Source organism: Ictalurus furcatus, chromosome 2 (assembly GCF_023375685.1).
Source record: "Ictalurus furcatus strain D&B chromosome 2, Billie_1.0, whole genome shotgun sequence".
NCBI lineage: Eukaryota > Metazoa > Chordata > Actinopteri > Siluriformes > Ictaluridae > Ictalurus > Ictalurus furcatus.
The window spans coordinates 31866812-31888959 of NC_071256.1; the positions used below are offsets into that span (position 1 = coordinate 31866812).

Consider the following 22148-nt stretch of genomic DNA (forward strand, 5'->3'; position numbering starts at 1 on the left):
AACTCCTCAAAAGTGAGAAAATTAATTAACATAACGCCTTGTCAATAGCAGACCCAGAGGAACCTCTCGAACACACATCAGCAGAAGTATGTTTGCCCTGCCATACGGCTCCGTGTTTTCAAACTGCTCGACACATGTTGGATGTACAGTACACATTGCTGTGCCGTACACACTCTGTGATATAGCGTGTACCGTCTAGTCTCATCTAATTCACTGTAGTTTAAATGTACATCCAGGGGCTAAACAGCATTCGCCATTCTTTCCAAAGGGTCAGCGTTACTGATAGCTCCTCATAGAGTGATCAAGAACTTGTAGGCATCTTGTATGTGGGAGAAAGTGCGCTTTAAAATAGAAACGATCGAATCAAACACTCTCTCCCCCCCCCTCTGAATTTCTGCACTGCACTTTTCTTGAAAGGCAAGGGATAATGGTGCAATCATGTTATCTGGGAGTAAATGTAATTACAGTCTGAAAGTGTTCATGTCAGGCTCTGAGTGGTGATCCTGAGTCAGAGCTTAAAATGCCTTAAAATGGGATCTTTATTATACATTTGTAGTAATGATTTAGAAGTGATAATACATGGATTTAAAAACATGGTGTTATTTCACGAAGAAACATGTAAAACTGTTCATATTGAGATGTTTTCTCTAAGGAAATATTTATGGAAGGAGTCTCCAGTGACAAAGACTAACAGTCAATAAGTCTTCAGGACAGATTTTTATGCATCCCGTTTTCTCGTTAACATCCTGTAACAAGCTGTGTATTTTCTTTTGACTTATTAACTTTAAGAAAAAAAAGAGGGGGAAAAAATTGTTATAGCTACAGTAATGTAAAGGATAACAGGAACTAACTTGTTTTCCAGACATTTGGCATTAAATGTAACATGAAAATGTTTTAAATTACTGTTGTTTATTAATAAGTGTAAAAAAAAAATTAAAAATATATAATTTGTTGCCAAAATCAATTAAACTGTTGGTAAAATGAATTAACATAACAACGGAAGTGTGTTTGCCCTGCCATACAAACTGTTTGACATCATAAATGTAGAAAATAAAAAAGCTTTTGTTGCCAAAATCAAGTAAATTGCTGGCAAAATGAATTAACATAACACAACAGAAGTTTGTTTGCTTTGCCATACTAACTGCTCGATGTCGTAAATGTAAAAAAAAAGAAAGAAAAAAAAAAGAAAACGCTTTTGTTAGCAAAATGTTGTGGTATAAGAGAAATAAAACACTCCAGGAAGTGCGTCAGTGTGGTAACTCCGGCCACATCAGGCCACATCACACCACAACATGCCCTGTCATGTTCACTTCCGTTTGTAAGAAACATGTGAATGAAGCTGTTCATTCATGTAACTCATGACTTGAGAGATGTGTAAATAGTTTTCTTCAAAGAGACTGTAATAAAAAAGTATGTGCATTGAGTGAAAGAACTTACTGACCTATTAATAACTCACAGGCTGAATCATGGAAGCTCGCAAGTTCTAGATTGTTGTTATCCACCTGACATTACTGTCAACTCACCTGATATCCATTACCTGATTTGTGCAGGGCTACACTTTTCTGTCTGTTTTGTGTTGAAAGTTCTGTGGGGTTTTTTTGTCCATGGTAATGCATGACAACAGAGTGTAACCTCATGATATGTAACCAAGGAAAACAGCACATGGTTAAAGGTAACAGTTCCATAGGGGTGTCAATAATTTTGGCACACAAGACAATAATATTATTTTAAAAATTAGTTCTGATAAGGATGATTTTTCGATCGAGAACACAGATTGGCTGAATGGAAAATTTGAATAATTGTGTGTAAGGTTTATTGGATGCAATCAGTTTTGCTCATTTTTTATGAAAGGTGCCAATAATTATAGAGTATTGTATTTAGAGCCATTTTGTTGTGCCACTACATCAAGTGGCACAGGAATCACTTAGCCACAATGTTTAGAAAAGGCTTGTCTCCTCAGATTTTCTGTTAGGCATGAATGTTATTATAAAAAAATATGTATAGTATTCAAACAGTGATAGTCATTCTCACAGCTGAAATGGGAATCTCACCAAAAAAAAAACACACACACACACAAAAATGAAGCATGACTTATCACTCGCTTCCATGTTTCAAAATGTAGCGAGGAGGCGAGAAGACAAGGTGTCAGAAAAATCCACACGAAAGCTTATTCATTCTTTTTGCTCCATTTCATTCGTTCCTAAATGGCTGATACAGAATGGGAGTAATGATCTGTACACTAATAACACTGAAATTAGAAATGGACTTCAGTAGTATCTAATGCTCACTTGGGTTATGCAAGACATCTAGGAAAGATTAAGAGTTGGGAAAATTCAGGTGAACAAGTTTGAAAGTTTTTTTCCCCCATTTGAATTCGTTACATTTTGTCTTGTGAAACAGTGAGTAAGTGAACATCTTATGCCAAGTCAAGTCAAGCATCAAATATCATGATGGAAATCACTTTGCTTAGTTTTATTCGAAGTATCTTTAATGAGGAGTAAAAGTGCTATTATGCTTTTAAATAAATACTGCGGTAAACATTAAACCCTCCAATCGAGAAGTTTACTCATGAATTTACGTATGCTAGTAAAAGTGATTTTAGTTACTGATAATAAATGAACACCTCTTTCATCAAGCAAGCAAGGAACACTGGAAAATATTGGAAACTAGCTAGTTATTATCATCATGCTAGCTAAAGTTTGAGAGAATAAAACTGTTGTAGCTCTATTCTCTCAAGCCTTAGCAAGCATGAAAATAACTCTGATGAAACAATCTAGAGCTATTCACACATACAGCGATTTTATCACTGTAAGTCGCCAGTCGCTGTACTATGAAGTCACCAGTAGGCATTCCAACTACTGGTTCCCATAGTAACATTAAGCAATGGGTGAGCCAACTGTCATTCCACTTTTGACAACAAGCCAGTTGTGTTGCCATTAAAATGAAACATTCTAGAGGGAGAGCATTTGTATACAAGATTCACCAGTGTATGCATCACAGAGCATGTGAGGGAAGTGGAGCGGTTTATTCTGCTCAATTGTTCATGGCCCAAACGAACGCTTCACTTACGTACCGCTCACGTTCACCCGTCAAACAATGTTCGCTCAAATCCCACTCTAACATGAAATTTCTCTGTAGTGTACTTGTTTCCGATTGTTTGAATAAACGCCTCTGTTACAGTAGTAGAGGTAATGTGTATGATATTTGTGGGTGACATTCTGTTACAGGCTGTACTGTTTATGAACTTTTTAATGATTATTTCGCAGCTTTTCAAAGCAGCATTTCACAAAGTGCATCCTGGGTTGAGTGTTGTAAATTGTGTTGCAATTTCACCTAACAGAACTCCCCTTATGCCTTTACAAATAAATAATTCTAGAGAAATGTAGTTCCATCATGTTTGAAAATGTAGTGAGAAGAAAGTCAAAAGTATTAGGTGAAGAACAAACACTTAAAAACAGACTTAACTACAGTACATTTTCATTCCTTACTTTCTTTGATTTTTGTTTACGAAAATTCTCCATTTTAAAAACAACCATTTAGATCAGAATAACTTTTACAGTACATGTAAGTACATTTGACAAATGTTTTAGCAAATTATTTTGAATAACTGTATTATTTGTTAGTGTCCCATGCCTATTGTATGTCCTGTATATTCCGAAAAAGAAGTAAAACACACAATTTGCCCTAAGGTGCTCCAAATTTCTGCAGAAAAGACGAGCAAGTTAGAGCTGCAATGGCATAAATATTCCAAGACTGTACAAGTGATGTCATTAATAGACTTACCGACAGCAGAGTGCCTCCAAAATGCCTCTTTATTTCTTTTCAAGGAGTGTGTTCTGTAAAACAGATTATTCTATGAACCAATATAAAATATGAATAGAGACAAAGGAAGCTTTTTATTGTTGGTTTCTACTACTTGAACCCTTTAGGGTAGTAAAGTTAACATGTTTCTGTATGCAGCTTGCAATTTGGAGTTGCCATGTGTGCTATATTGCTGTCGGGAGTTGCTGACCTTTTTTTTACATCATCAAGAAAGTGTTCCAATCAGGAAGAAAATTTTTTTGTCAATAATTAAAAGCCATTTTCTCATTAAAGTCTCGAATCATTTTGATATTTTAGGGTAACATTTAACTCAAAATAGTTATACATCAGGTTTTGTGGTACAAAGGACTACACTTCCCAACACACACACACTCTACACACTCTACACACTCTAGCTCTCCCAATTTCTGATCACACACACCTAGACTCAATTACACACACACACACACACACACACACACACACACATTATATATATATTGATATATATGTATATATATATATATATATATATATATATATATATATATATATATATATATATATATATAGATAGATAGATAGATAGATAGATATACCAACTGCATCCATCTTTGCCACCTGACACTCAGGCCATATCACACCACCTCACTGTTTATCTCTATGTGAACAGCAACACTGCAAATGTTTTATTCCTTACTGAAATTCTGAATAATTATTGCACTCTTGCACCAAGTACTAATAGATTTCACATACGTTACTGTGTACTTTAAAATTCAATATCAAGCTTGTCTTCTGTCATATGTTCCCTTTTTACACACCATTACAGCATATACGCTCAAATCACACACATCAGTTATTTGCTTTCATTACATGCATGATATTCTTATTCAAATGATTTAGCAGACAGTTAACAGCATTTAGCAAAATGGCACTCTTAATAAATTACCAAGCCAAATTATAAAACGACTTATAATTCAGGTTAATTATCTCCTGCATGTTTTGATTAGGAATTGCAGCTGGTTATCTATTTATAGTGTTATATAGAGTTATTCAGAGTAATATTGCTCTGGTATGGTGTATTGTATTTGGGGTTTTTTTGCACGTTTGTGCTGCACTGGGTTGTATTTGGCCCACATGGTTGACATCTGTGGAATAGAGAGATTAGTAAGTGCATACTGATATGATTATGTAGAGAAATTTTCCTCTACAATCCTATACAGTATATATTCACACATTATATGCTCAAACATACTTCATGTATAGAAGCTTTTGGATGGATGGATGGATGGATGGATGGATAGATAGATCTTAGATTATTTAGATTTTTCAAATACTCATTATACATCTCAAACACTGATTCTTTACGTATTTTTCTATTTGTTTGTTTAACTATATTCAAAGACACTACATATATTTGAACGAGCATAATTGTCATATTTGTCTCACATGCTCTTTCTACATTAAAGTGAAGGTGAATCTGTTTTACTACTATGTATTAAGAGCTAGTTAAGTATGTCAGAATTTAAATCCACTCAGAAAAACATCAGTAAAAAGATTTTTAAACATCTCGTGCCATATGTGCGCACATGAAAAAGAGGCCATATTTGTGTCCTCTTTAAAGGCGTTTTTTTTATAATCTTCCTTTCTCTTGGTCTTTCTGACAGATCTGGTGCAGGCTGGTTACAGCAGCGTATAATTACTTTCATGTGACTAACTTCTTCTGGATGTTTGGTGAGGGCTGCTATCTGCACACGGCCATCGTGCTGACTTACTCCACTGATAAGCTCAGGAAGTGGATGTTCATCTGTATCGGCTGGTGTGAGTATTGTTATTCATTCAGAACCTTAATTAATGTTCATTGTAATGTTCTGTTATGACACTGTGTTACACTTTATTTGGATAGTCCACTTTAGACACTCTACAAACAAAACAAAAATCATCCATAGATGGTCAACAACTTGTCATGTGACTGACATCAACCACCCTGGTAATCAACTAATTCTACACAATATGTTAACAGTTAGGGCGCACGGTGACTTAGAGGTTAGCACATTCTCCTCATACCTCCAGGGTTGGGGGTTTGATTCCCGCCGTGGCTCTGTGTGTGGAGTTTGCATGTTCTCCCCATGCTGTGGGGGTTTCCTCCGGGTACTCCGGTTTCCTCCCCCAGTCCAAAGCCATACATGGTAGGCTGATTGTCATGTCCAAAGTGTCCATAATGTACGAATGGGTGTGTGAATGTGTATGTGATTGTGCCCTGTGATGGATTGGCACCCCGTCCAGGGTGTACCCCGCCTTGTGCCCGATGATCCCTGGGATATGCTCCAGGTTCCACGCGACCCAGTAGGATAAGCGGTATAGAAGATTGACAGATGAATGGATGTTAACAATTTATGGCTGCTGTTATTTAGTAGATATAGACACTCAGTAACAGGGGTAATCAACTAAAATTCGGAAAGGTCCAATGACGCGAATGAGCAAATAACCTGATAGAATTGCAACAACAGTAACCTTTTAATGCTTAGCTATTAACGATTAGTTTGTGGATATAAAGGATACAAATTTAAGAGGTTACATTTTGTGTCAGACTGGCACTGCTTTTTACCAATGATGCAGATTCAAATAAGTTCCTTTCACTTTATTTGGATTGTCCAGCTTTTAGTTATTGCGATTTAGTGGATCATGGAAAAATCTACCCATCCCTAGTTCAATCACAAGTTCAGATTCAGATCATGTTGATTCTGTTGATTTTTTTTAATAACCGTCCACAGGAGGTCTGTAGTGCACCAGAAACAGAGAATTTTTACACTTTAGTAGAACCTTAATTGTAACTGAATATGTGCCGTGGCCTGGGAAAACACATACCTGTAGTAAAATTTTTACCTTTTCTTGCTATATATAGTTCTAAAAACTACAGGCTTTCCTCAATTGAAATATGTTTTTCTTACAGTACAGTATTTTGATCACAAGTAAAGTTCTAGCATTTTATATTCTCGTTTCTCCCAAAAGTGAAAAGGGGGGAAACTGCATTTAAATTGATTAGGGTTATATTTATTTTGTCCATAGCATGTAGCTATCCCGAAAATTGATCAAAGCCTGACATTAGCTAGCGAGGTTTTAGGCAGCTTTAGGCAGATTGTTTTTACCAGTGCATTTATAAAACTGGCTCCTTACCCAACATGATCTTTACAGGAAGATGGTCTAGGCAAAAGTAAATCAACCATTTCCACATCAATCTGGTCTTATGTTTTTGTCATTTCTTAAAGTCAAAGTGTCAAAACTTATTTGATCTAAACCAGATTTTTCATTTTTCCAGAACACCACACATACATGAGAACTGATGGATTTGTACTTTAAAATGATGCGCAAGTGGCTGCTATATTCAACTATCAATAGGTGACCAAATGGGCATTATCGTAATTGTGTTGTTTATTGTTCAGCTGTGGAAAATAATAAGAGCGGGTGGCATTTGTTTCTCTCAACAGGTATTCCCTTTCCTATCATCGTTGCATGGGCCATTGGTAAGCTGTATTACGACAATGAAAAGTAAGTGCCCTTTATGCTTGAGTTGTTCTGCTCTTTTGACATCTCTCTCTCTCTCTCTGTCTGTCTCTCTGTCTGCCTGTCTCTCTCTCTCTCTCTCTCTCTCTCTCTCTCTCTCTTCCACACATAAACAAATCCTTCTCCAACCAGCAATAAAAGTTCAATAATCCTACAGGTTTTAACTGCTTTATCTGTAATTACCTTCTTCAACACATCACTGTGGATACAAATTATTGTAGTCATTTTCAAGTTTTGTTCATGTCATCAAGTTTCTGGCCAGGCCTGACGTGCTGTTCAATTCAGCTATTGAGTTAAGTGCTCAAACACTTGTCCACCAAACATAATCCTTTATATTTCTATAGATTTATACCACATCCCTGTTCATTTTTTTATTTTGATTCTGGTCAGAAGGTGTTGGTTTATTTTCCATAACAGCAGCTCTGACAGTACAGTACTTCTGCAAGGTTTAAATGAATGCACTAATTCTAATACATTATTGTTTCTATAGTAATAACTTACACAGGGACTTGTATGGCATATGCTTCACTTTAAATGTGTGTGGTTAGTTTTCTAAATGGATGCATTTGCTTAGCACTTTCGATAGGTGCCTCTTTATAACTCTCAAAGGTAAAGTTGTAAATTTACTTTTTTCAACTCAGAAATGGGCTTTTTTGGTAACATGGCAAGCTGTATTTTTTGTCTTAATAACAATAAGATAGACAATGAGACTCTGCTGAAAGAATTACTCTTTAGAGCTGTTATAACTCATTAAACATAACTATAAATGGATTTTAAAAAATGTGCAAAGTGTTGTTCTTTAATTCAATTGGGCCACATGCAAAATCCCCATTGAATAGATTATTGTACCTTCATTCATGAGCTATTAATTCTAAATACAATTTTACTTCTGGGATACTTTTAATAAAAATTTTCTTCTTTCCCAAATATAAAAAATGATTTCACTCATTTTAACATCAACCATCAAAACTTTGAAATGTGTGTCTGAAATATTCTTTACCACACACCATAATGAACAGGCATCCATAATGCATTGAATCATGATAAGATATTATCTGAGTGTACACCATGCCAGTTTTAGTTTAGCTTTTGAAATGAACTATAATCAACAGCACATGAAGTAGATTCCCATGCAGGCGTCATCAGCAAAAAGTGTTAGTATGTAAAGCTGCTCTGTAATTGATTTTGGCAGCCAGAATGCATTGCCTTTTCATAACTTTGACCTCCCAGAATCTTCGCTGCCAGGCAGTCGTTTTATCTGCTCTACACTGGAGATCTGACTCAGAAACACACACAAATACTTAAATGCCAAACATGCACATGGGATGAGCCTGTTAGCATCTGAACGTGTCAATCTGCAAACTGTTCCAAGATCATAAACCGCAAACTGCATATTGCTCCAACTTCTTTTCTTCTCTCTTATACACACGCACATATGGTGCGATTAAATGCCCAGCTGAACAGAGATTATTCGATAAACAAATCTGACCATATCTCAGCCAAGGGCCAGCATTTTCTGTCCTTCTTTGTTCTTCAAAAGGGCCTGCTTTTAATTCCCAAAGCATTTTTGTCACGTTTCATAAGATCAATTTCTAATGTTTTGAAGGTTATTTCACTTTAAAGTTATCACTTTTTTTGGATTTGTTCCACGTCACACCCTTCTTTGCTCTAAATCTCCATACTTTTTCATCTCCACTGCAAGTGCCTGTAGAAATGGGGCAGGCATTTTAGCCACGCTTAACTGAATGCAGTTGGAGATTGAAAGAAGTGAACTGAATGAATGGCATAGAGCTCATCAGTGAAAGGTTTTGAGGATGCATTGCTTTTCTGCATTTTATTGAAGGATTACCTTGGCTTTCTTCTGTTCTATGTGACTGCAGGTGCTGGTTTGGAAAACGAGCTGGTGTTTATACTGACTACATCTATCAGGGCCCCATGATCCTTGTTCTTCTGGTAAGTTAGAGTTCTGTGTGTTTCAAATGAGCCATCATTTGAGCAGCTGTGAAAATTCAGGTTCAAATAATTGAGATGTTAGAAATTCAGGGAGAACAACCAGAACACAGATGAAGAGCAAATGAGCCCGGAATAAAAGAACTCAATCCTGGTTAAGACTTTTTTTAAAGTCTTATACATCATTGTCATTTGAAAAAGAGGAAAAAAGCATTTTCAACACTGGTGTATTTAATTTCGGTTTTGTATAGCACTTTTAACACTAGACACTGTCACAAAGGAGCTTTACAGAAATCTGGATAAGTAGTTAGATCTAGATCCCTGATGAACAAACCAAAGGCGAGAGTGGCAATGAAAAACTCCATGAGATGACATGAGAAAGAAACTTTGAGAGGAACTGGATTAAAAAATGAACCCATATTCAACCCACAGTCCTAGGATAATGGGATTATAAAGCAAGTCATTATATTACAACTTTTATTTGACTAATATAGCTCTTTAATAGTTTACTGGTGCAGTTTATTAGAGCAGTGGTGGCTCAATGGTAAAGGCTCTGGGTTACTGATCAGAAGGTCAGGGGCTCAAGCCCCAGCATTGCTAAGTTGCCACTGTTGGGCCCTTGAGCAAACCCCTTAACCCTATCCCAGGGTTGCTGTATCAATGCTGACCCTGGGCTAAAATTACTTTTGTTTTGATGCACTGAAAATCTTTTCATATAAAGGGAATATAGTAGATTAATGTGATGTATGTCATGTACAGTGCCTTCCACTAATATTAGCACCCTTGGTAAATATGAGCAAAGAGGGCTGAAAAATTTTAGTCTTTATTGTTTAACCTTTTGATCTTTTGTTAAAAAAAAAAATTCACAAAAATACTCTCATGGATATCAAACAATTGCAAACAAAACACAGGTTTGTCCAAAAAATATATCTTTGTTAAATATAGATGTGACATACATCCTCTTCCAGGTTGATTCATAACAATTCCAGTTGACTAGAATTTCTTAATTATTGCCCTGATGGTAGAAATGGGCATTTTCAGTGCTTGTGCTATTTTCTTAGAGCCATTTCCCAATTTGTGAAGCTCAACAACCTTTTGCCGCACATCACAGATATATTCCTTGGTCTTAACCAATGTTATGAATGAATAAGGGAATTTGGAATCTGTGTTACCTCATATTTATACCCTTGTGAAACAGGAAGTGATGGTTGTACAATTTCCTGTTCCTAGTCACCCAGTTGTACTAAAAAAAAAATTAAATATCAATGGGAATATACTTCAACTATATTTTTCTCATATGAATTCATATGGGTGCCAATAATTGTTGCACACCTATATTTAACAAAGATTTTTTAAAACAAACCTGTGTTTTGTTTGCAATTGTTTTTATATCCATGGGGGTATTTTTTAACAAAAGACCGAAAGGTTAAAAAATACATACAATTTTTCATAGCCTTCTTTGCTTATATTTACCAAGGGTGCCAAAATTAGTGGAGGGCACTGTATTTATTAAATTATTATATAGGAACATATTGGTTCCTATATGAGTGATATTGTCCAGCTTTTCCCAATAATAACCTCTCTCTCACGTTTCCTCTTTCTCTTTTCTACAGATCAACTTTATTTTCCTTTTCAACATCGTGAGGATCCTGATGACAAAGCTAAGAGCCTCCACCACATCAGAGACGATTCAGTACAGGTGAGCCAATGAGACTAGCTTAACAAGACTAAGAAAGTCTGGGTTTACTATCAGAAATGCTTTGTTATTTGTTTACAGTGTTAGTTACAGATACTTTTAGTACAGATTAGTTACCGTCAGCTCCAGAATTAGTGGCATCCTGCACTGACACAACTTTGGATTGGATTAGTATATAATGTGCATATTAACAGAAATTGTCTACCAGGTTTAGGATACATTATAAACAGTTTATTAGGCTTCTTCATCTGGGTCTGTGCATCTCGGTTCAGATTACACTGTGGACAATAAACTGGATGACATCAGTAAAATATATGACATGATTGGCTCTTCCTTGTCTCCTGTCAAACACAATTGGACCTTACTGTAGCTGTTATGCCATGACTGCAATTTTGGTTCTTTCTGCCCATCAAGCAGAAAACCCATATTTTTTCCCTCTTGTGAGTTACTGGGGGTGCCGGAATGCTGTTTCGGTTTGTTCCAGATCATTTTAACCCACGGTATGAAAAAAAATCTCCAAGCAACACAATTTGAGATTTGCAGAACATGTATAGTGGCATTTTGGCATCACCTCCATGCCAACAAACTATTTGACAGGTGTGCCTTGCATCTAACCAAAAACATAAGCATCTGGAGTTCATTGGAACTGACTGCAAAAAAACTGGTCATATGAAAATAATAGAGCTTTTTGGCAACATACTCGGTGGGTTTATCAGAAAAAGAAGGATGGTTATGCAGAAAATAATCTAATCCCCACATTCAAGTATGGTGGAGGGTCTGTGATGTTGTAGGGCTGTTTTTCCTCCAAAGAAAATGAGCAATCAAGGACTCAGTGTTTTTTGCTTATTAAAGATGATTTGAGAGGTTTATATAAAGCTGCATTATATATAAAGATGCATTTCCTATTTTTTCACCCAGAAGTGATCAGAGGTGTACTTACTGTATACTGTAGATTTAATATATACAGTAAGAGTTTGCTTTAAGGTAGACGGAAAGCGATCCAATAAATGTGTTTTCTTTCAGTCTGTCAGTCATTCTGTATGTGAGTCCTGTATGACGCACATGGCAGCCTGTAGTTGTTATTATTAATGGCTTGCCAGGCACATTCAGTGTCCTGTGGCAAAATAATTCATGGGGTTCAAACCAAATCTATCTTAGTGTCATTGTGTTGAACTGTCAGTGTGACATCCATCTTAACATAATCGGTTGAGAACGTTGCATTCATCTTTATTATCTCTCGCTTGCAACTGATGATTAAATTCATTCAGTGTAATCTGATTGATTCATTTGCCAATCATTTGATGACAGTAATGAAGCCCTGTCATTTGCAATAATTACATTGTAGGTCTTCCCTTTTGATGATGTTTGCTACAATTCTCTATTGGATTTCAATCAAGGAGTTTTTTTTTATTGTATTTTTATTTGCAGTCACCATACACAACATCTGAATACAACTCTATAAACAAAAGATCTCCAATTACGCTGTTATTTCCCCCTACTACTGCATAGATAAATGCAATTGGGAGCCTGGTGGTGCAGATTTCAGTACATCCATCTAACAAGGTTTCTTTTCAGTCCCTTCAATATTAAATAAGAGAAAATACGCCACATTTATAAGTGCACAGGTCTCAGTTGCAGCACAGTCACATTTGCAAACACTTCCATTTCAATTTTGAGCCAGCCAAAGATTGAACCTGACAGTTTGTTAGTCAGTTTTGGGTCACACCTGAGCACCTTTACATTCATTTACAGTGAAATGAAAGTCCTCGCTCAAAAATGCCAGGCTGCTGCACTTAAGGGTCCAATGAATAGTTACATTTTAAGCAACATACTAAAGGTTTGCATGTGTTGTTACAACAACAACAAAAAAACACTCAAGCTCATTTGCTTACTGGGTCTACAGAGGACTACTTCTTTTAAATTAGCAACATGGCAACATGTCAGTTAACAATTAACATATGGCCAAATGTTTGTGGACACCTAACCATAACACTTATATGTGCTTGTTGAACATTCCATTTCAGATTTAGTCCGCCTTTGTTGTTAGAATAATCTCCACACTTCTAAGAAGGCTTTCCACTGCATTTTGGAGTGTGGCTGTTGGGATTAATGCCCATTCAGCCACAAGAGCATTAGTGAGGTCAGGTGAGGAGGCCTAGGGTGTAATCATCATTCCAGGTTATCCCAAATGTGTTGAGGTCAGGGCTCTGTGCAGGCCACTCGAGTTCTTTCACATCAGATTTGGCAATCCATGGACCTCGCTTTGTGCACAGGGGCGTTGTCATTCTGGAACAGGTTTGGGCCTCTTTGTTCCAGTGAAGGGAAATTGTAATGCTACAGCATACAAAGACATTCAGAATGCATTTTTAACAGCACTGTTCAGAAAGACATTCACTAATATTACTGTTTGCCTACGTTTCCTTACTGTCTACCTCACTGTGTCTTTTCCACCACCCTGACTATTCAGCAGCCCCTCAGTATGATATGCACTACTGAGAACTTTAAGTCAATGCCAACCTTACTGCACAGGCATTTTATCAGATTGCACAAGCAAATTAGCCCACTTTATTTGGAATCATAGCATATCAAGCCATAAAACTTCAGTTCATGTTGAGCAAGTTTCTCTAAACGTTCTGACCTGACCTGAGAGTGCTATTTATTACATCTCTTCATTTGTCTTGTTATAGGAAAGCTGTGAAGGCCACTCTGGTCCTGCTGCCTCTCCTCGGCATCACCTACATGCTTTTCTTTGTTAACCCTGGAGAGGACGAGATCTCCCAAATCGTCTTCATCTATTTCAATTCTTTCCTCGAGTCCTTTCAAGTAAGCAATATCCTTTTGCAAGTCCTGAAAGAATTACAGCATAAAAACATTTTCCTTTTTGCTGGTAGTGTAATTCAGTTTGTCAGCTGTCTCCATAAAACATTAAATGAATGTAATTATTTCTTTTAAAAGATGACTTTCAAAAGTGAAACATTTACAAAACTGTCACGCTTGTGAAAGTCAGGCCTAATAATAAATTGTTTGCAGTTTGGCTTTTGCCATTTTGGAAAGTCATATTATATTGACGCTGGCTTGGAAAGTTGCACACAGTTTGAATATGGAAGCGGTTAATTCATTCCTCACATGTCTTTGTTTTAGAAGAGGTCTGCGCTTGTGTTGAAGGTATTGAAATATTGATTGAAACATTGCCTTCAAGAGAGAAGGGTCAAATATGTTTAGAAATATGTTTTATTTTTAGAAGAAATTGTGCAGTCCAACCCTCTACTGCTTTCAAAAAAATTACGATAACACCATCTGTGAGGCACATATGCAGTGCTTATATAATTTTATTTGGTAGTGATCCATTGAATTTTATAAACTCCAATAATGTCTCATTAAGCTAAGATAAGGTTCTGTAAATAATACAGCATGTGTCACTATTTACTAGATCACAATGTGTTATACTGGACATCCTTTATAACTAACACTGAATCATGCATAATTATACAGCAACTATAATATTTATTTAAAATTAAAAATATTATTAACATTTTAAATGTCATCATTTAGTGCTTCAAGGAAAGTGAACATGTTAAATTATTCATTATACAGTAAGCTACGACACTATTAACATTATTGTTGTATTGTAATATTGATTATAAACATTATATACAGTACATGATAAAGTTAACAAGGAATTATTTATAGAACATTATTAGAGCTTTATGAGGCATTATTAGAGGGTTTTTTTTTAAGCTTACAAAGAATTATAAGTACAGTTATAATAATTTATTAATTTGGAATTCACAGAATGTCCTGCCTTTTTAGTTCTGAGTTTGCATTTGTATAAACTCTAATAATGCTTCATAAATCTTTAATAATGCACTTTTTAATAATTTATTGTTTAAAAAAAAAGTAATCATATAAAGCTTTCTAGCACTTGTCTTACCAGTAATGTGGGTAAAATATGTATAATAATGTGTTATGATTGTGTGCTTTCTGCTATGAAGCCTTATACTATGCTGTTAAACTACTGTAGGACTGCCTTTATGAATATTTATGTACAGTAACAGAGGTTTACGTCAAGCCTTTAAAGCATTATGTATTCATTCATTTTTATGAATGCACTTCTAATGTATTACCTGATTCAAAGAAAGTTTTAACAGATTATGTAGTTGAGAGCATGGTGGAGAGCAAGAAACCATCACACAGTAGCTCAATTCATATCTACAGATGTTAAATATTACCCAGTACAGTTATGGAGAACATCCATTATTGCAAGGATCTAAAAATAGGGGAAATGGCAATTCAAACAGCTTTAATTTAAGAATGCAACGAGAGAATGGTTTGCATTTAAGCAGGAGAATGGTATGGTTATCATATTAAATGTTATTTCATGGAGTAAGAAAGCTGGCACATCTATACTATACCAGCAATAAAAAAAATCATTACTGTTTTTTCCTAATCAGAGTAAAATTGCTTCTGTGTTTCTCTCCTTTTTTTTTTTTGCATGCAATTTAGTTTATATGAAACATATGCATGCTTTTTCTGGCTTATTTCACCATAAATGCATCCTTAAAATGATGTAATCTTTCTTTCTCCACTCGTTTCTCCAGGGTTTCTTCGTGTCTGTGTTTTATTGCTTCCTGAACAGTGAAGTAAGTAAACTCTTTTGCATTCCTCTCCCGCTCTACTCTTTCCTCTTCTTCTAACAACCCTTACTCATTTTATACCCACTGAAGTCTATCCGCATTGTGTCCCCTAGGGAGAACGGCGCTAAAAACACACTCTAAGTCAAAGCTGTCGAAATTCTGAAGTGCAGAACAAGCAAGTCTGAGTAATTTGGCCAGATTCTTAGTCCACACTGCTCTTTTAGAGCATATCCCTAACCTGGGGTAATAGGAGAATTTACAGAGATCAAATGTAAGTTCAGTCAGAGAGAAGAAAAATGATACGCACTTCATCCAAGGTCACTTTGTATCGATAACAAAATCCGAAGAACAAAATCTAAGCAAAACAGATCATCTAACCCCGGCCTCATACTGAGAGGACAAACAAGATGTCTACATTAGTGCTAACACTGATCCATGTCCATAACCCAGCAATATAATATAGAGGTTGTCCTCAAATACACTGTCAGCTACAATTTTAAACTAAGCGACACAGCAGGTAGCATTTAAGCCTCCCAGCTTCATGTTAGATCCTGAGCTCGGGTTACTGTCTATGTAGAGATTTTCATATCTGTGTGGGTTTCTTCAGGGTTCTCTAGTTTCCACCAACACCCCAAAAATATGCTGGTGGGTGGATTAGCAACTCTGATGATTTTAAAGAATGAATGAAGGTTTGAATGGCATTTCCACACTTTCAGAGAGAACACAAACATGTATTAGATCAAGCTATCTATGACGCATTATATTATATATGCTATATGCATAATAATGCTATATGCATTATAGTATATATACTATATATGTGCAGTTGAATGCAAAAGTTTGTGTTCCCTTAGGACAAAAATATTTAGCAACAAGAGAGTGTGTCATGTTTTACAGACATCCACTTCAAATTAGTGGATAAAATAACAAAATGATATCAATTCAGAAAGTTTGTACATGATATAAATGTACAATAACTTCTATGCCTTCTGCTCTCTTTCTAATCATCTAAGCATATATATATCTCATTGATAACATATTAGCAATTTGTAGATAAACTGGAAAATATAGGTCACATTTTTCTACATTATAATTAAATTTCAAATGTAATTGTAAAGCATAGTATAATGTGTAATAATATGTGTAACAAAATATCATGGTTTTTGTCAGCCATATTAAGTTCACTGATTAAATTTAAATAGACGCAAGAGTAATGAGTGTTACATGTAAAAAAAAATATATAGAAATACTTTGCTGTCACAAAACCCAATATGGTCTTACATTTGCAAATTTGTAACACTCACATTGTATTCAAATATACTAAGTTTAAGGTAATGGCCAAAAGATAATGCTAATACTGATTCATATGGCTTTATTTATATTTAGATTATTTTTTAAATGGGCTCATTTAAAAATTTTAACCACACTGACAAGCTCTGTTTCTCTTTAAAACTTTCCGCTGTCAGTGTGATTGATGTCATGACCTCCATCTCAAATAAAAAACTCTGACCTTACACGCAGAAGTATTTACTAATCCAGAAAATGCAGAAGTACACAAGTACATAAAACAGATCTATCTGTGAGTTTGATGACTACGAGAGAGGTTTGTAAAATCCAAACACTAGCTGTAATAGGAAACTCGGTTAGTTTTAGGATTCAATAATGGTCCTGCTCTGAACCCTGTTCCTGGAGATCTAATTTCCTGAAGACTTTAGCTCCAACCATAATCATGCCCAGCTGGCCATCTAATCATTGACTAAGAAGTTCTTGATCAACTAAAACAGGTGTGTTAGATTTTGGCTGGAGATGAAACCTGCAGGAAAGTAGATATCCAGGAACAGGGTTGGTGTCCACTGGACTACAATAGTACTGAAGTATGCAATTTGAGACACAGCTAGTTTCTTTAGTGGAGGTAGATGGACAGAGAAATGTATTTTTTTTTTGTTGAACTATGCTAGTCCAGTATATCAGGATAGTGAAAATCATTTAAATGTGGTTTATTCAAATGTGTCTCTCTATAACATTTCAAAAGAGTGAGTTTCTCAAGTTTTTCTCCAGTAGTTAGGGAACCCCTGCTCTAGCATAAGTGCAACACTTAAACAGTCAAATCTAAAGCTGTTTCTTCATCAAGGCAATGGTCAGAACTGCAGGTACTTTGCAGTGTTTAACTGGCCGGGGAGGTTACCATGTTACTATGCTGAAGACACCTCAGGAGGCTTATCCCACAGACAAAATACAGAATGGTGGGTTAATATTTATCATGACAGGCATCTCATTGATTTGCTGAGATGCAGGTCTTCTAAAGGTCTAGGACATTTCTTTCACTGGCAGATCATTGAATAAATAAGCCTCACTGTGTGAATGCTTAAACTGCAATGTTTAGTGGTTAGCATGTTTGCCTCACACCTCCAGGGTTGGGGGTTTGATTCCCACCTCCGCCCTGTGTGCGCAGTGCTTGCATGTTCCCCCTGTGCTTCAGGGGTTTCCTCGGGGTACTCTGGTTTCCACCCCAGTCCAAAGACATGCATTGTAGGCTGACTGGCATCTCTAAATTGTCCAGAGTGTGTGTGAGATTGTGTCCTGCCTAGTCCCCTGGGATAGGCTCAAGGCTCCCCGCGACCCTGTGTAGGATAAGCGGTACAGAAAATGGATGGATGAATACAATGCCTTTTCTCCATTATTTCATTTTACGTATTTTTTTCATGCTGAGACAACAGACAGTAAGAATGCATACTGAATAAAATTTTTGTTCCTTAATCATTTTCTGTTTTGCTTTCGAATACAAAAAAATGCACATTTCATCTTTATCCCTTGTGTTGCTATTGTAGTTAAGAATATTATAGGAAAATAAGCAACAATGGCATGGTGTAATGCGGTCTGAGCCGCACTTGAAGTGTTTCCTGAAGTGTTTCATTCCTCTTATACCAGAGTGATTTGCCTGTGATTGCAACTTTATTATTAGTTAATGAACAGCATCATTTTTTTTTTATACTTTTTATCCATTTACAGTTACATTTAATGTTTTGGATTGTCCATGGCATGCCATGTTACTGAGACATCAGAAACTCCTCTGTCCTGATGATTTTCCATGGCAGAAAACGTCGGGGTTACGCATGTAACCCTGTAACCTGAGAAGGGAACGAGACGTTGCATTTAGCATAACAGTATGGGGAACGCCTTGCGCGCGTGACCGGTATCTGAAGCTTGTGTAAAATCATGCCTCTACTTATAGGCCTGCCATGATCAGGTGACGTGGCAATTAAGCGCGTCGCATGATATATATATGGCACCTGTGAACCACGCCGCCAGCCTCTATTATCTGAAGCGAAGACGCAATTCACAGGCCTGCCCTGGTATGACAGTGCTATGCAACGTCTCGTTCCCTTCTCAGAGAACAGGGTTACATGCGTAACCCTGACGTTCCCTTTCAAAGGGAACTTCGACATTGCATTTAGCATAACAGTATGGGAACGGGAATACCCACTCCATCATACCGAGGGTACGGCCTGTTCAAAAATACCCAAGCCCGAGGGTCACTGCAAGACACTCGAGCCCGGGGAGGAATGAATATCCAGGCTGTAATAACGAATGACTGTGTGTGGCGTAGACCACCCTGCAGCCGCACACACACATCCTGCAAGGATACCCCTTTGGACAAAGCCTTCAAGGAGGCGACCACCCTTGTGGAATGAGCTCTTATGCCCAGAGGCGAGGCAAGACCACGTATCGTAAGCCCTAGAGATTGCTTCCACTATCCAAGTAGAGATGTGCTGCTTTGACACAGCATCACTTTTCCCATCGCTGCTAAAGCAGACCAGTAGCTGCTCCGACTTACGCCACTGGCCGGAGCGGTGGACGTAAGTACAGAGAGCCCTTACTGGACACAGCAGGTGCATCCTCTCTTGTTCCGGTGTGAGGAACAGAGGAGGGCAGAAAGCCTGCAACACCACAGGGTGGGCAGCCGATGTAGGCACTTTAGGAATATAATCCAGCCTAGGATACAGGAAGGCCTTGGCTAATACAGGGGTAAAGTCAAGGCAGGAAGGGAGAGCTTGTAGACCTCCCACTCGCTTGAGAGATGTCAGGGCCAGTAAAAGAGCTAACTTTAGAGTCAGAAGCTTCTCAGAGGCTGACTCTAAGGGCTCAAATGGGGCCCTTGACAGACCTTCCAAGACCACAGCAAGGTCCCAGGAAGGTATGCATGGCCTGCAGATGGGCCTCAGCCGTCTGACACCACGCATGAACCTCGAAGTTAGAGGATGTTGCCCCACAGAGGCTCCATCAACAGGGACATGGCTGGCCGAAACGGCAGCCACATAACCCTGATTGTAGAAGGAGCCACCCTGCTGAGAAACGTTCTTGTAAGAACTCCAGGACTGTAGCTATTGCGCAGTTCACTGGGTCTACAGTGGATCCCTGCGGACGGGAATCTCCCAAGGAGTGCCATCTCGCAGGGATATTATCTCTCAGAACCATGTTCGAGCTGGCCAAAAAGGTGCTACTAGCAGACTGTCTTGGCAAACTCTCACTAGAGCTTGTGGGAGCAGAGCGATGGGGGGGGAGCAGCATGCAGATGTTACCTCGGCCACATGTGTGGACTCCACCCCAAAAGTCTCCCAAGATCCAGCTTTATCTTGCTCAGTGTTGATAGGATTGACACTATGCATGTTGGGGATAGAAACGCCCTCATCGTAGTAGAATCCTATAACCCCTAGAAAAGTTGTCCACTGCACCGGGGAAAGCATACTTTTCTAAGATCCAACCTGAGCCCCAAGCTCTTCATGTGGGTGAGAACAACATCTCGATGTTGAACCACCAGCTCCCTGGATCGTGCTAGAATTAACCAGTCGTCCAGGTAGTTTGGTACACAGATGCCTTGGAGTCCCATTGGAGCCAGAGTGACATCCATGCACTTTGTGAAGGTGCGAGGGGATAAAGCTAGCGATATTCCTATGTGGAAATATGCACCTTTTAGATCGATCGCCACAAACCAGTCCTCGAACTGAATCTGTGGCACGATAAGTTTGAGCGTCAGCCTCTGAACCTGTATGTCCGAAGAGTACAGTTCAGATGACGCAGATCTAAAATTGGCCGCATACTCCCACTTTTTTGCGGAACAGGAAATAATGGCTGTAAACCTCCCTCCCTTCGGGAACGGGGTACATGTTCTATGGCCCCATTGTCCAAAAGGGAGCTTACTTCCTGCGCTAACGTCGGGCTCTGGTCTGTGCTGACTGCTGTGGTGAGCACACCTGTGAACGGGGAGGGGGGGGGGGGGGGGGTGGGTCAAGCTATAACTGGACCCAGTAACCCTTTCTACGGTAGACAGAACCCATTTGACAGTAGTTTGCACGCTGCCCGATGGTCTTTTAGTGACATTAACTATTCCACATTCTATTGGAGGGAAGCATCAGGTTTTCGTTGCCCTGTGACAGCTCGCTGACCAGAGAACACTGAAAACTTGGGGACCGCCTTGGCTAGGGGAGGCCCTACAGTAGGACAGTAACCTGCCCTAATAACCTCATGTCCCCAGTTACATCCCTCCACGGCCCCTCAGGACGGCTCTTCTTTGCCTGCTTGGCCGTTATGACCATTCTCAGATCAGGCCTAGTAGCAGACTGCGACTGTGGCCGCCCGGTTCCCCTGGCTGTCTGTGGGGGTTGGTGGGCTGCCATACTCGCCTTCTGGGTCTCCCTCACACTAGTGCTGGCTCAGGCTCCACTCGTGGATGCCCGGGTGAGCTCGAGACAACAGGGAAGGAACTGGCTTTTTTTTTGAATGCCGCCATATGTCGAGCTCACTCAGCAGGTCTGCTTGGTAGGCCTGCAACCCTGTCATTGTCTGCAGTGACCCACAAGCAAGACTACTACTGCATAGGCTTGCCCACCAATGCCACGGTGGCCTTACATGGCTTAGATGCAAGCCGGCCCCCGTAATTACCTGCCGTCTGTGGAGAGAGGTAGCTCGCAAGCGCCTCCTCCACCTTGAGCATAGCTAAATAGCCATGCCGTTCATTCCCACAATGGCCGCATAATCCAACATCGTGGGGTTATGAATATGTCTTATGTGTGGTTTTCCCCCAGAAGCCTGAGATTTTGTCATAAACTTCTGGAAGACAGGGGAGTTTCTGCAGTATGAGGGATTTATTTTCACTGGGTAATCACTTCAAGCAGCTCTTTATATGCTGCTTTCAGTTTTTAACACATCCTTCTAACTCTTCGAAGTCAGAGAGGAATTATTACCCTTTGGCTTTCCATAGCGGAAGAAGGAGTCACGACGCGAGCTCCAAAATCCAGCGGAGAGCCGAACCCGGAAGACTGAGCAAGAGATAGAGCAGCGCTCGTCTCCGGCTCCTCTTCCGGATCTATAAGAGATCCCCCGAACCTGAGACGGCTGGCTGCCCCGACTCGCTTCGGCTTCCGTATTTTTTTCAAGAAGAGCGCGAGTCGCGAGCCGAGCTGCTTAATGTAGGCGTTACCATGCGTTACCATCGCATACTACAC

The 22148-nt window shown here is 38.5% G+C and overlaps 1 protein-coding gene across 1 annotated transcript in view; it reads left to right on the plus strand.

The window, feature by feature from the left end:
• crhr1 (corticotropin releasing hormone receptor 1) overlaps positions 1 to 22148 on the plus strand; it is a 170228-nt gene that overhangs the window by 142593 nt on the left and 5487 nt on the right. Inside the window, exons 8-13 of the mRNA XM_053614612.1 lie at positions 5469 to 5622; positions 7290 to 7350; positions 9246 to 9318; positions 10929 to 11014; positions 13699 to 13834; positions 15610 to 15651. Coding sequence (XP_053470587.1) covers positions 5469 to 5622; positions 7290 to 7350; positions 9246 to 9318; positions 10929 to 11014; positions 13699 to 13834; positions 15610 to 15651 — 552 coding nt within the window. The remainder of the gene's footprint in view (positions 1 to 5468; positions 5623 to 7289; positions 7351 to 9245; positions 9319 to 10928; positions 11015 to 13698; positions 13835 to 15609; positions 15652 to 22148) is intronic.